This window comes from Lepisma saccharinum, chromosome 15 (assembly GCF_977018435.1).
Source record: "Lepisma saccharinum chromosome 15, izLepSacc3.1, whole genome shotgun sequence".
Taxonomy (NCBI): Eukaryota; Metazoa; Arthropoda; class Insecta; order Zygentoma; family Lepismatidae; genus Lepisma; species Lepisma saccharinum.
The window spans coordinates 55289236-55303232 of NC_139243.1; the positions used below are offsets into that span (position 1 = coordinate 55289236).

At 39.7% G+C, this 13997-nt stretch overlaps 1 protein-coding gene across 1 annotated transcript in view; it reads right to left on the minus strand.

Annotated features, from left to right (window-relative positions):
- Positions 1-223: 223 nt before the first annotated feature.
- LOC145999260 (putative peptidoglycan muropeptide transporter SLC46) overlaps positions 224-13997 on the minus strand; it is a 31235-nt gene continuing 17461 nt past the window's right edge. The window contains exons 4-6 of the mRNA XM_083136196.1: positions 9869-9952; positions 8444-8600; positions 224-284 (exon numbers count right to left, since the gene is read on the minus strand). Coding sequence (XP_082992322.1) covers positions 224-284; positions 8444-8600; positions 9869-9952 — 302 coding nt within the window. The remainder of the gene's footprint in view (positions 285-8443; positions 8601-9868; positions 9953-13997) is intronic.

A 13997-nucleotide genomic window follows, 5' to 3' on the forward strand; every position in this document is an offset into this window, starting at 1 on the left:
CCTCCACGCAAATACACTCTAAACTCGAATGTTCTAAGAGTGAAGAAAATACTGTAACGTTTGCATGGAGTGCAAGGATTCTACAAGGACGATGTGACTTATTAAATTGAACCGCAGCGTGAAGATTTGCGATTGTACATTTTTGAATCTTTCCACTGGTACGAACACATTGGAAGAGAACTGTGTTCATAATTTAATGTAACGTTTCGTTTCCTTTTTCTCTTTAAGATGGCGCCCCTTCTTTTGATTCGTTCTTCTCTCTTCTTCTCAATATGCACACCAAGCTGAAAATATCAGAGAACACAAAATACATTTAGGCTATATTAGCTACTTACACTTTTACTATATTATTCTGTTACAATGTACTGACTATAAAAATACTTTTGTTTGTTTCAAATAACATAGATCTCAATTGCCAATTGAAGGGTCAAAAACTTCAAAAGTAATTTTTATTAAATATTAACAAATCAAGCTACTTATCGCGTTGGGTGGAAGACATAATGTTGATTGTTGAGTTAATGTTAGTTTTAAATGTTTCTAAGAGAGGGAGAGAGGTGTTATATTTTACTACCATAGAGGACGATCTTATAATAATTGACATTTTATTGTTGCATTTAAACGCATTTTTTTTAAAAAACATCATCTTGGAAAACCAATAAGAACTAACCCATTCAATAGACACCATATTAATGTTATTAAGTTAACAAAAATGGTCCCGCAGCTGTTCCTGCATGGTATTAAACCCAACCAACCAAGGTCTAGAATCAGTGTAAAGACTCTTTTTGAGTCGAAATTATTGATTCAAGTTAACTAATTAACTAATCGAATTATTAATAATAAGTTGAGATGTGTGATTCTGCAAGATATCTTCTCAAGCGGAGAAATAAATGGTTCTTTTCAATTTATTCATAGAAACAATAATTGTGCCTGGGAGATTGTTGCTCCCTCTGTTCTGTTCTTTAACCAGCACATTAAACTGCCACAAGACTCAAAAAATTTCTTTTTCCCTTCCCTCTTCTTTCTAAGTATCTTTCTTTTTGTCTTTCATTCATTTTCCATCTCGTAATATCTTTATCTCCATCTCTTTCTTCCTCAATTCATTTCTTCCTTCCTTTGTCTCTCTTTCCTCTCTCTATCATTTTGTTTTCCTTTGTTTCTTTTTCCATTAATTTATCTCTCTCTTTCTTACTAGCTTCATTCCTTCTTTTGTTTCTCTATTTTTTTCTTCTGTTCTTTAATTTCTCCACCTTTCTACCTAATCTCACTCTTTTCTCCTTCATTTCTTCCTTGTTTCTCTCTTTTCTCTATCTACCTATTTCTATTTTCTCTCTCTTTCTCTTCCTGCATTCTCCATCTCGTCCTATCTCTCTCCCTCTTTCTTTCTCACTTCATTTCTTCCTTCCTTTGTTACTCTTCCATTCCTTCATCTCGTTCTATCTTTACCTCTCTCTTCCTTCCTTCCTTTGTTTGTGATTCTTTCATCTACGAGTATGTATTTGTGATTCTTCTCTGCTATAAATGATTCTGAAAAATACTCGTGTAGGTCATTTGGGTGGATAGTAAATGAAAGGACAGTAGAACCCACTCTTGTTCCCAAGATCAGGCCCGTACCCAGTCGAGGGGCCATGTCCCCCACCTCGAACTATGAAATATTCAAATGTGAATGGAATATTCAAATTTGTAAAAATTTCAATTTTGTTCTTGCATAAATGAATGTACAGGGTAATTCGAAAAGAATCTTGCAACTTTACACAGTTATTATGACGTTACTATTTATGATAGATTTGATTTGATTTGATTTGATGTTTTAAGTCCACTTTATGCACAGTAAGGCTAATCGGGACTGGACCTACAGTTTAAAGTGGGATCCGAACCAGTTGTGCCTCCACTGGGTATCGAACCCGGGACCCCTTGATTATATTTATGATAGAAAATTAGACAAGGCATCCATATAAAGAAAAACTCTGGAAGTTTTATTCCCACTTAGCGGGCTTATTCTGCTTAGCCGATGCTCCACCAGGATCGCCAGTGTCGCAAAATGGCTAATGACCAGTAGAAAGCATATTGCGTGTTGGAGCTATCGAGAACTGATTCAATGACAATGGTGCAAAGACATTTCCGCATGCTTTTCGGTAGTAATGCATATATTTCACCCTTCCGAAAGATTTGGCTAAGTTACAACTGCGAATTGTTAGTGCCTTCGAAACACTTGACAACGACTTGCTGTCTCGTGCATAGCAAGTACTTGATTATTGTTTGGACCTTTTCCACGTTACATGTGGTTCCCATGTTGAATCTTTATAATGTGAGTCATGTGAGAGTTCTTAATATTGATGCCTTGTCTGATTTTCTATCATAAATACTAACGTCATAATAACTGTGTAAAGTTGCACGATTTATTTTGAATTACCCTGTATTTGTTGTGTAGACAGGCAGGATCCAGAAGTCTGCAGTCTGCAATATTGGGTAGTTTTAGTTTTATTACAATTGATGCAAGGCTACCAGACGTCCGATTTACCGATTCAGTCGGGACAGTCCATTCCTTTTAATCCCTGTCCTGACATTTTTCGAACTGCAATCGTGATGCGAGAATGTCTTGTTTTGTTAACATTTAGACATGTTCTTTATTGTAATAATAATAGCTAATACGCAACATTTAATTTATAAATATATTATTTTCTAAACATAGAATTATCATGACTGTTCATTGGTGGAATGAAAGGGGGGGGGGGAGGCATATCGATGAGTTAAATTCCTTCTAGCTGTGATATTGCCATAGCATTGGTGGTCACATCTAATACTCCAACACATTTGTCTGACCACTGTGGCGGAGTGGTTACCGAAGCGCGCTACGACGCGAGGTTCCGAGTTCGAATCCCAGTCTGGGCGTAGGTGTTCTTCGTGTGTTCCGTCAGTGCTCATCCTCATCGTCGCGATTAGACGAACTAAATGCAACCTAAAATACCCTAATTGAATCAACCTCACAGCATTTCTGATCTTCTCTTTGTTCCACATATTCAGATCTACCCCCCTCCCCCTTAAGGAAATCCTGGGTACGGGCCTGCCCCCCAATTAAAGTGTTGTTTATGTCAATTACAGTACTGCATGGGACAAGTTACGTTTGCTCGTTCGAATCTCCGACCCTCGAGAGTATATAATTCTAATAACCTTGCTCGAGAGTATACAATGAGTTGACAATAATCCTACACACATAAAACATTCTCTTTGGTAATTTCAGCCCACAAACATCTATTTCATTTTCATATATCACTGTGTATTGGCAAGATAGACTAAACTACATTGTAACATGGAGATGATGACTGAGTTCACTCAAGTTTCAATTTTGCTGATCCATACTTGAGGACCCACTACCACAGACAAATTATGGTTGTACGTGACTTGTACATATAACTGGGCTTAAGGCCGAACCACACGGAACTGGATTACCAGTTCGTTGGCGCTGAACTGTCTACCTGCCAAGATGTGCTGGCTCCTTTACTGGTTTGGAGGAATAGGACATGTCCTAACTGCTACTGGCCTTCCTCGGCTGGATTCTGCGGAACAGCCAATCAGAGCTAAGTTTGGCCATGTGAAGATAATCTGTGAGTTTGCTAAGGAGCGTTTCTTGTCTGTGGTTTCCGAGTGCTGGCTGTTTATGTTATAGTTTCTCCGTTTCTCGATAAAAAAAATAAAAAGATGACGTGCAGTGCATTCGTGTTCAGTTCATTAATATTTAGGTATTTATGCAAACCGATGAGATGTGTACGTGACAAATATCATTAGCTGAAAATGAAAATCCTTGTTATTACAAGTGTATCAATAAATGTTTTATTTTTTCTGTGAATGAATCCTGCGAATCTCATGTATGAATAATGCAAAAAGTTAAAAAGCTTGTTCGGTGCGCATTGATTACCATATTTTGTTTTCGAGCCAATCTCTATTTCATACTTTTCCTTTTTTAATAAAAGCACGAAGCAGTAATTCTCCTACAACATTCTTCAAATTGCTCGTCCACGTACACCTTTAAGCCGGCTTTAGACGAAAGCATTTCCATTAACATTTTTGCTAGCATAAATGCTACGTATATGCTTCCAAAAATCTTATAACAGACGGTAGTTTACAGTTTTACACCAAAGCATTTCATGGATCATTTCGGTTAGTTGTTTCAATTACAATGTACAATACATACAGCACGAAAGGCACGTCGAGTTACACCGTCTATGGTGAGTGCACGGTCTTTACAATTGAAAAAGCTAAAATATTCTTCCATACGTGTACAGTAAACGTTGTAAAGTATGTTTTTAATCAGCGCCATTCTTCTCTACCTAAAACCATTTCATACTAAGCGTATTTCCTCTCGGTTGAATAGTTATCGTCGTTTAAAAGTGTGAAGTGATACGTTGTTTACATCTCGCGCGACCGCCATTATGGGAACGAAAGACTATCGACAAGTACGGTATAACAAGTACCGTGTGAGTAGCCAGTCCAGCGTCAACTAGAGCATTCCTACTGGATATCCAGTTCCCTGTGAGAGCCTAGCCGATGGCGCAGTGGTAGCGTCATTGCCTTGTAATCAAGGGGTCCCGGGTTCGATACCCGGTGGAGGCACAAGTGGTTCGGATCCCACTTTAAAAACTGTAGGTCCAGTCCCGATTAGCCTTACTGTGCATAAAGTGAACTTAAAACAGCAACTCAAGCAAACAGTTCCGTGTGATTCAGGCTTTAGAGTGTGCAGAACTCCTTTTACCTTTTCGTGCTTTTCGGTCGAGCAAGGAAGCTCTCAATTCCGTACGCTATCTAGCGTCGTCCGTACGAACTATTTGGCGTTAGAGCGAAATCCCCTTCCTGCAGTCTAATGTCATTAAACATGATGGGTTGCTCTGTCTTGCCGATTCATGTTTTTACCATGGATGAGAATTTAACTCCGTTGCGGAGGTACTTGCGTCTTGTTGGGGGATACCAGTGGGGTATTCTCCATGTTGCCGCGTTTGCCGAGTAAACGAACTTTTCTCTTACATTTTTGTTCATTTAGCTTTAATATATTGGAAAAAGTTCATTATGTATTATGGAAACCAGGATTGTTAGAGGTCCAGGAATTTTAAATAAATTCAGTTCCGGTCCAGTAGAGAAAATCAGCAAGCGTAAATGGGTTCTGGAGCGCAAAGAACATTCTTGTCTGTAAAGTATTTGAGGACTAAAAGTGGTAAACGTTGTAAGTGCCAAAAGCGAAAGTGTTGGGAAATCGCATCGTTCGGCACATCAGCCCATAAGAACGTGCACAACAGTGAACTCTTTACACGCCATTTGAACTACTTAGAGGGCTACCAGCTACTTGACACGTTTACCACATTATAAAGCATGGCACATTTCACAGTTTAACGTGAAAAACGGTGTTCGAATCATTTTGGCACTTACATCGTTTACCAATTTTAGTCTTCATTTCAATTCGGTTCAGAAATCTATTTTTCCAGGCTGAATTTAAATACGGTCCTGGAACTGTACAATACGTAACTTGGACCGAATTTGAATTGTTCGAGCAAAAATGTTCCGGTCCTGCAGCGAAATACAATAGAACCCATTAGAATTTATGGGTTACTGTATTTTTAACAACCCTGACGGAAACTATTAAAACAGGCTTTTAAATCGAAATTTTAATAATTTATAGAACTGAAAGACTGGTTTCTGTACGCCACTGATCGTTCTCCATCACACTCTTCTGATGACCGAGTTTCCTCCCCGATTGTAGTTGGGGAGGGCGAGGGAGCCGAAGAGAAGGACTATTTAGAAACACACGTCCTAAGTGCTCAGTTCCACCTGCACACAACGTTGGCGGTAGAAAGCTGCTTGTTCCTTTCTGTTTGTGTACCTAAGTGAAGGGAAATGCAAGTCTAACAATCTGGTAAAGCTAGAAATTTTATGAAAAATATCGAAATTATCAGAAAACGTGAAGTTGTCGGACTCTTTTGTTTTACTTGCATGCCTGCATTGGTGTTTTAATTCTATTATATATAACTAATATAGATAGGGGGTATACAGGGGGCTGCTTAAGGGGCGACCGCCCGGGGCGCTGTCCTCAGGGGCTCTAAACCGAGGCGTCCATCATTATTCCAACTTATTTCTGATTACATAAGCGTGGCTATTTGTTTGTTTGTTGGAGTTTATTTTATTCAAATAAAGACCTATCAGGACTGTGCCTACAATTTACAGTGCTATCTGAACCACTATGGCCGTTCCCAAAGGTGCAAGACCGTACATGAAGCGAGCACCCTCCGAGAATGGTCTGTCTTGCAGTGCGGTCTTCAAGTCGTGGACTGGAAGTGAAAGTCTTTCGAATTGCACTTCGACTGCAGCGCCAAATACCATCAGTAGATAAAACTGAGAACTCGTTGTTTTCCTCGCGTTGTAAACACTTGTTTTTCACCATAGAAATCACATAGCATTTTCAAATGTTCGTACACATACATTTCCACACATTAGAAGAACTTTAACCAACAACTTGCTGACCCATAACTTGTGTTGCTGGCTTTCTACCTCCTTGATTTTAAACAAATGAACAACGAGTGCGGAAATTACGTGACCTAGTCAGCAACGATCAGTGCTGCGAGCTGTGCACTTGTGTACTTCTGTACTTGGTGCTTTCGAACTGTACTATGTGACGTCACTTCCGTCAAAACCATACTTCAAGTCTGTGTTTTGTACTTTTCAGACAGAGCCTATGTGTCTCCACTGGGTGCGTGGCTATTTGTATTAAAAGGAGTTGGATTTATTATTGACAAGAATTAATTGAAGTTACTTCTGCATAGCATCAAAATCATGTAGCAATTTAAGCTAAGAAATTACTGTTATTTTGATGTCGTTTGGTAGAGCCAAATATTCACTTTGCCCGGGTGAAAATTTTATCTTGATCTGCCCCTGAGGCAGTAGCGGCTTCTGCCTAGGTACTACTTTACTATACCGGAGACACCTATCAATGATTTATTTCGCAATTTTTTACATTGCTAACGTACTATTCTGCATTGCGGAACATTTCTTTAGGTGAAATAATGAATTTGTAACGAAAATAATGTATATTTCTTGTTCCTTATTTCCAACAAACCATCCACGGGTAGCCCCAAAAACCATTGACGTTAGCCCAAAAATTCACGATAGCCCCACGAACCACCACGGGGACGAGGTATGCCTACTAGGTTAGGTTAGGCCTGTTAGGTTAGGTTCCATTAGCACTCCTTTCGTTCAATTTAGCATATACGGACAATACGAGAGCATATTGTGCTCTCGTGCAGAAAGCAAATGGCGGCAGCAGCAATAGAGCGTCGGAAATAGATTTTCGTAGAAAACCACATGCATTCGCATTAAATGGATCAAAATTACATTCCCGAACATCAACAACGCTACAGAAAATGATTTGCGTAAGTACTTTCTCCTGTAAATTTGAAGAAATCTGTCTCCGGTATAGTAAAGTGTTACGCGTACCTCTGCCTATTCGCACATTCGCACGTGCACACCCAAATAAATCTGTAATGAAAAACATTATTATTATACTTATTCATTGAACTCTGTCTCCTTCGAAACATCAAGTGTTCCCACGCCGCTTCACCAAGAGAAGTGGTGGAGAAGCCTACGTAGACCGAGCGGCGCTAGGGACTTTCCTTGAACGTAATGTTAGTTTCGCTCCCTATGACGCTGTTGCAGCAGTCGCGCAGAGGACGCTGATTGGGTCTTTTGGCTTGAGCGCCGTGTGAGGGAAGGTTGCATCATTTACGAAAGCCGTGAACGCAGCGATCGGTGTGCTAGCAAATGTAGTGTTGCAAACCCATTCCATTAGAGATCGTGTGACAGAGTCGAGGCAACCCATACATCATTGCAAATTGAGGGATTTTTTTTTTTAGAAAAGGGAAGTTTCGATGGTATATTGTCCCTCTGATTATGTCCCGAGCATGATGGGGAAGAAAAGGGTTGAAGGGGAGGGAGGCAACTGAAAGCGAGACGGGTGTTTTAAACATGCCTGATATTGCCTTTGCTTAGTGCATCTTGGCCAAAATAAACGGTTTTTGGGTGCAGTAGCCGAATTATCAACCGGCGCGGAGGGAGCGTACATTAATCAGTCAGCTGTTTTGCATTGTGTGTTTCTGTTACTGAGTTGCAAAACTGTTTAGCGCTGTCAAAGGCTCGTACCTGTTTCAGTGCAAACTTTTTGATTTCATGATGAATAGGGAAACTGTACATAGCGAAAGCAGAGACTTAATATTTAACGTCGTTGAATTTTTGGAGGGAAGTTAGCTACAAAGCCTGTAGCAACTGCACTTTTTATTTAGCCCTTGTGGCCCTCCTTCCTTTTATCCTATATATATATATATATATATATAAATATAAGAATTGTTGCAAGATACGCCACTGGGAATCCCTTAATTCACACGCTGCATGTGTTGTGTGTTTGTATTACCTGAAGATGATGATAGCCGGAACGCCGAGTGCCACAGAGAAGAAGAAGACTGCGTTGGGGAAATCTTCCAGCGCCCGCGAGTAGATGGCGTTGTAGATCGGATTGATCATGACGGGAGCAATGGATTCCAACACTCCGACAAAGGACATCACTTTTCCTGAAACGTAAAATCGTTATTAATAAAGAGAATAAACGTAAGTTTGAACTTAAGAGTAATGAAAGCCCTGTTTAGAGTTAGGAAGTACGTATGATGGCAATCTCATTACTGAATTAGTAACGATGCCAACCGTAAGGTGCTAACTGTGCATGTACTGCAATTCCATGTTTATGCAAAGGTTTTCTCGATAGGAAATGCCAGAAAGATGATTTTGGGTAAATTCTGTTTGATTTTCATTGATTCATGTTATTTTACGTCGCTTTTCTAACACTTTTGGCTGACCGCGACGATGTGAGTGATAATATAATGAAATTAATGAAGAGAAACAAAACAAACGCTCATTGCCCAGGTGGCAATTCGAACCCGTCCTAGAGTGCTGTGCCACGGAGGTCTGCTTAGGGTCAAATTCGGGCCGATGAATTTATCGCATATATGCAGAATCATCAAATTCATGTGCATTTCACCCAGATACTGTTCGTAGGGTACTTTCAGACCGAAGCGGCAAGCGACGCACGTCACGTTCCGACGGAGCCGTTCTCTCAATATCTTCTCGCCTCGGTCTGGTGGTTGTACATGTCCAGTGAATCTTCACAAACTGCATATGCCCTTAACACTTGTTGATGCAAAACCCACATGTCGCTTGTTGCTTTGGTATGAAAGGTTACTTAAGGAACTTCGCTCTGAAACCAACATTTAGAGATACCTAAATGCAACCTTTATTTCTACCGAGGCAACAAAACAAGCTGCACGTATCGCTTCTCGCTTACGTGACACTCGAACTGGGCCGTTTTCTCAATATCGTGTTGCCTCGATCTGTTGTTCACGCTTGCGCGGTAAATGCTTGCTTACAGAATGAAGGGGCCCGTGTCGCTTGTCGCTTCAGTCTGAAATCTCTCTTAATGTGCTACATGACTGAAGATTATCTCAAGCATTGAAAACAGGGGCGGACAGAGCGTCGAGTTTTGGGACCGGGGGGGGGGGGGCGATTCGGTGGAGAGATGTTTTAATATTTTAACCTACGTAGTTTGATTCACAGTTCATAAAAATGTTGAAGTCGTCTTTCTTAATTAGTATTTTGCAACAAAGTATGAAATGGGTAATTATAATTTTTCATAAGCATGGTCACTGTCATAAAAGTTTTCCATATGAGAAAACGCGGCAAGAATTTGTTTTGACTCGCCAGACTGTATCGTCTGTTAGTGACGTCACCACCAAAGGCGAAAGCTCTAACCATTTTGTCCTCATACTTAACCACTAACATAACTTACCGATTTCGTTACCTGGTACAATTTTTGATATAATTGGTCGAACCACTGCCATTCCAGCGCCGGACAAGATGTCGACAAACGGAACTAGAAAAAATAAAGAGTAAAATACATAAGGGCTGTTCAGAAAGTATGGTATAACCATAATATATGATAAAATGAATTTAAGTCAAAGATTTAAGCACATATGATGTGCAAAAGCCAAAATAATTAATTTCAATTTGACAATGGATTGGATGAAATTGTTCTTTTAAGTCCACTTTATGCACAGTAAGGTTAATCGGGACTAGACCTACAGTTTAAAGTGGGATCCGAACCACTATGTGCCTCCACCTTGTATCGAACCCGGGACCCCTTGATTACAAGGCAACGACGCCACCACTGCGCCATCGGGGAGACCCTTTCAATTGACAATTAACAAATTTTATCTTAATGGTAAATTTCTGAGACACGTAATTCACACTGTAAGACCACGCATTCAATTGTTATATAGAGTGACTGATGGTCTGGAACTTCTTTGTTTGTGCGGAATTATGGCGCAGTGGTAGCGTCGTCACCTTGTAATCAAGGGCTCCCGCGTTCGATACCCGTTGGAGGCACATAGTGGTTCAGACCCCACTTTAAACTGTAGGTCCAGTCTCGATTGGCCTTACTGTGCATAAAGTGGACTTAAACACCAAATCAACCAGTTTGTGAGGAATTACAGTAAATTGTATGCGGATTACGAGACATGTTGTGCGTCGATGTTAAAGAAATTTTTCAAGGAAAATCTCGAATTTTAAATTTTGTCTAGTCCCTGTAGTAGTGAATCAAGGGGATTCCGGGTGGTTCACTGATTGATTTGCTTTATTTTACTTCGCCTTTTGCGCCACTTTTGACTAATTTGCGAAGATGTGGATGGGTGACGATATGATGAAATTGATGAATGGACGGAACGGGATTGAAACCCTGGACCCCTGGCGCCGTAGCGCGATGTGATAACTATAAGCATATCTAACTTGTTTCGCATATGCTTATATAAGGTTGACTTCCAAAAAGGGAGGGGGTTAAATGTATAACCATATGCAAGGTCTTTGAGAGTAAAAAGAGAAATGTTTAATTAGTTTGCCGCCAGATGGCATTGATTTGGAAAAAGGAGCGTGGCTAAGAAATACCGGAGGTCAGAGGAAAGCGAACCTCGTGTGGGAACTTCACGTTCACTTCGCACTACTTAGCTGAGGTTAAAGCACGTTAAGTTCTTTTGAGTGTAAGAAGGGACATACCCGGAATGGAACAAAGTCCAGGGAGTAGCGGTTTTTGTAGTAGTTTTGTATTTTAAGTTGTTTTGTGTAGAATACTTAGTTGGGCTATTTTAGTTGAAGCACAGCACACTTTGTTTTATTCTGAGATATAGGTCTTTTTTTTTGGGGGGGGGGATGAATATTACAATTGGATATTAAATCGAAATTGCTATAATTCCTTTCGGTTAAATAAAGTATTAGGAAGCCTTAGTAAGAAATGCATCTTTATGTAAAGATTTAATTGTATAATTTGCTTTCTGTAAATTTGTTTCTTGGTTACTTATTGAATTTCTATTCGTGTTTATATTCTTTTTATTACCATTTATGTTGTCTCAATTTCTTCAGGCATGATGTTAAATAAACCTGTTTACAATCAAGCCTTTACGTATAATTCCTCAAAACCTACAATTTTATGGCTTAAGCCTTCCCCTGTCTAATTTAAGCTACATTTCTGCTAGGTGAATGTACCAACTTTAGTTGTAAGGCTTGTGTCCTAATGAAGGACAATATTTCTTAAGTGACGTGCAATAAGAAGCTGGTCATATAACCACTCCGTCACGGGGGCCACATACATAGTGGTTCAGATCCCACCTTTGAACTATAGGTCCGGTTCTGATTAGCCTTTCTGTGCATTTATTGAATAAAAAATAAAAAATAAAAATTCATACTAAAAAAAATGTAGTAATCACCTGTTCCTTCAGCTGTGTCTCAGTAAAAATCTCCATCTACCCTCTGTTACAAATATCGAAATATTTTTGTGGCTGCTCTCTTATTAATTTAATCAGTTCATCATTTATTCTCAACGTTACGATCAACCTCGAAAGGTAGAACTGCGACGTAAAATGACAAGAATAAGAATTGGAATAAATTTCTCATAATCCTTACTGTTGCAGTTAAGCCAATATTCTTAAAAGTCTGCATGGTACTAACTGAACAAAACAAGTGTGACAATTTGTTCGCGTGAGAGAGTGTTATGTACTATGGCACATGAAAAATCTAAATTGCGATCAACATCAGATAGAGCCTGTGTGTTTAAATTATTTGATGTTTCATTATGATGGCAAGTGACGTCATCTGGAAGCTTTGAAGGCAAAATTGCACATGGGAGATGGAAAAATGTGGGTCATAGATAAGTTGAAGTTCTGCCAAAATAATGATCCCTAGCACAAATGGTTACTCTGAAAGTCCATTTGGTCTGAAAACGGCACTCCAGTCTCCTGATCTAAATCTAGTCTAACATGTATGGCAATGGTTAGATAAAAAGGTGTGAAAACTGTTATCAAGTCGAGAGCTAATTTACAAGATGACTACGGGAAGAATGGAATAAATTTTGGTGTGATTTCACCACAAATACTGTAATTGTTATGCCTTGATGGTTGAAAGAAATCATGAAGCCAAAGGGGAATGCTATATGCAGCTTACGTATTACCTATTTCATTTTTTTAACTCTTCGTTTTCAAATATTAAAGCGCTGAGATATCCATACTAATATTCTTTATTTTCTTATTGTAAATTATGTTTCTTCATAGAAAGCGATGATCTAGTCGGTAGGGCTGCCACGCAGGAGATCCGGGTTCGATTCCCGGGGTTGGGGAACGATCTAAGGCCGGAATTTTTCCGGCCTTGTCTGCCGGCTCTGGGGCTCACCCAGCTCACCCAGCCTAAAATAATGGGTACCTGTGGTCAACCGTGCGGGGTAAAGGCGCCCGGAGCCTGGTGTTGATCACATCACCTGCACCTCCAAAATGCCATTTTCACCTTCATTGATAACGCACAATTATAGGCTATTATATTATATATTTTTTATCATTTTCTGGTTCATAAACACTTGAAATTGTACAATATTTTTTTTCTCTCTGACACGCCCTTTATGCGAAACAGACCTCCCTTCTTAGAATATATTCTACGTGAGTGACATCTGTCTCTCTCTTTCTATACAGTTTGTAGAATCCCCCCTCCAATGGACATTTCTGAAGAACAACAATGATAATAAATACAAGTGTTTCAGTCGCAGTAGCTCAGGTCAACCTCCGTGGCGGAGTGGTTAGCACAACGCACTATATGTCAGGAGCCCCGGATTCTAGTTCGTTTCGAACATGGATGTTTTTTTGTTCCAATGAGAATACAGAAAACAAAACAGAAAATTGACATACGTGAAAACTGAGTAAATGTTAATAACGGGGGATACTACCGCATAGGGGTATTCCTTAAAAAAAAAAAAAAAAGAGTCGTTTGGGTGCCTGACTACCATGCGAGAGACCCCGGGTTCGATTCTCGGTGGGGGAGAACCGACATTTTTTCCACCTATTGAAGCGGCTCCAGCGCCCACCCAGCATCGTATAAAGTAGGTATCTGGAGGAAACTGGGGGGGGGGGGGTAAAGGATGCCAGGAACGTGGTGCTCATCACATCACCCCCACCTTCGGCCATGATCAAGAAAGTGTGGGGCCCTAACTCCACACCCCCTATACGCCTTCACAGAGCACTTTATTTTGTAATAATTATAAATATACGAAGACATATTATGTACCAGTAACTTAAGTAAAAGACATGTTAGTCTTCACAAAATATGTTATTACAATTAATGATCGATTTGTGTAATTTGGTTGCAAGAAAATTTTCAGCAGAAAGTAACTCTAAAATTAACTTACAGTTACTTTTGAAGTACAGGTAACAGTAACTGAGTTACTTTTTAAAATGAGTAACTGTAACTGTTACTTTTTAAAGCAAGTAGCTGTAACTAGTTACCTTTTTAAAAGTAACTTTCCGAACACTGGATCGTACAGCACACTGTACACAGTTCCAGAGCGTAGTTCGAACGGTGCAGGCAACAAATACACTACGTGACACGAA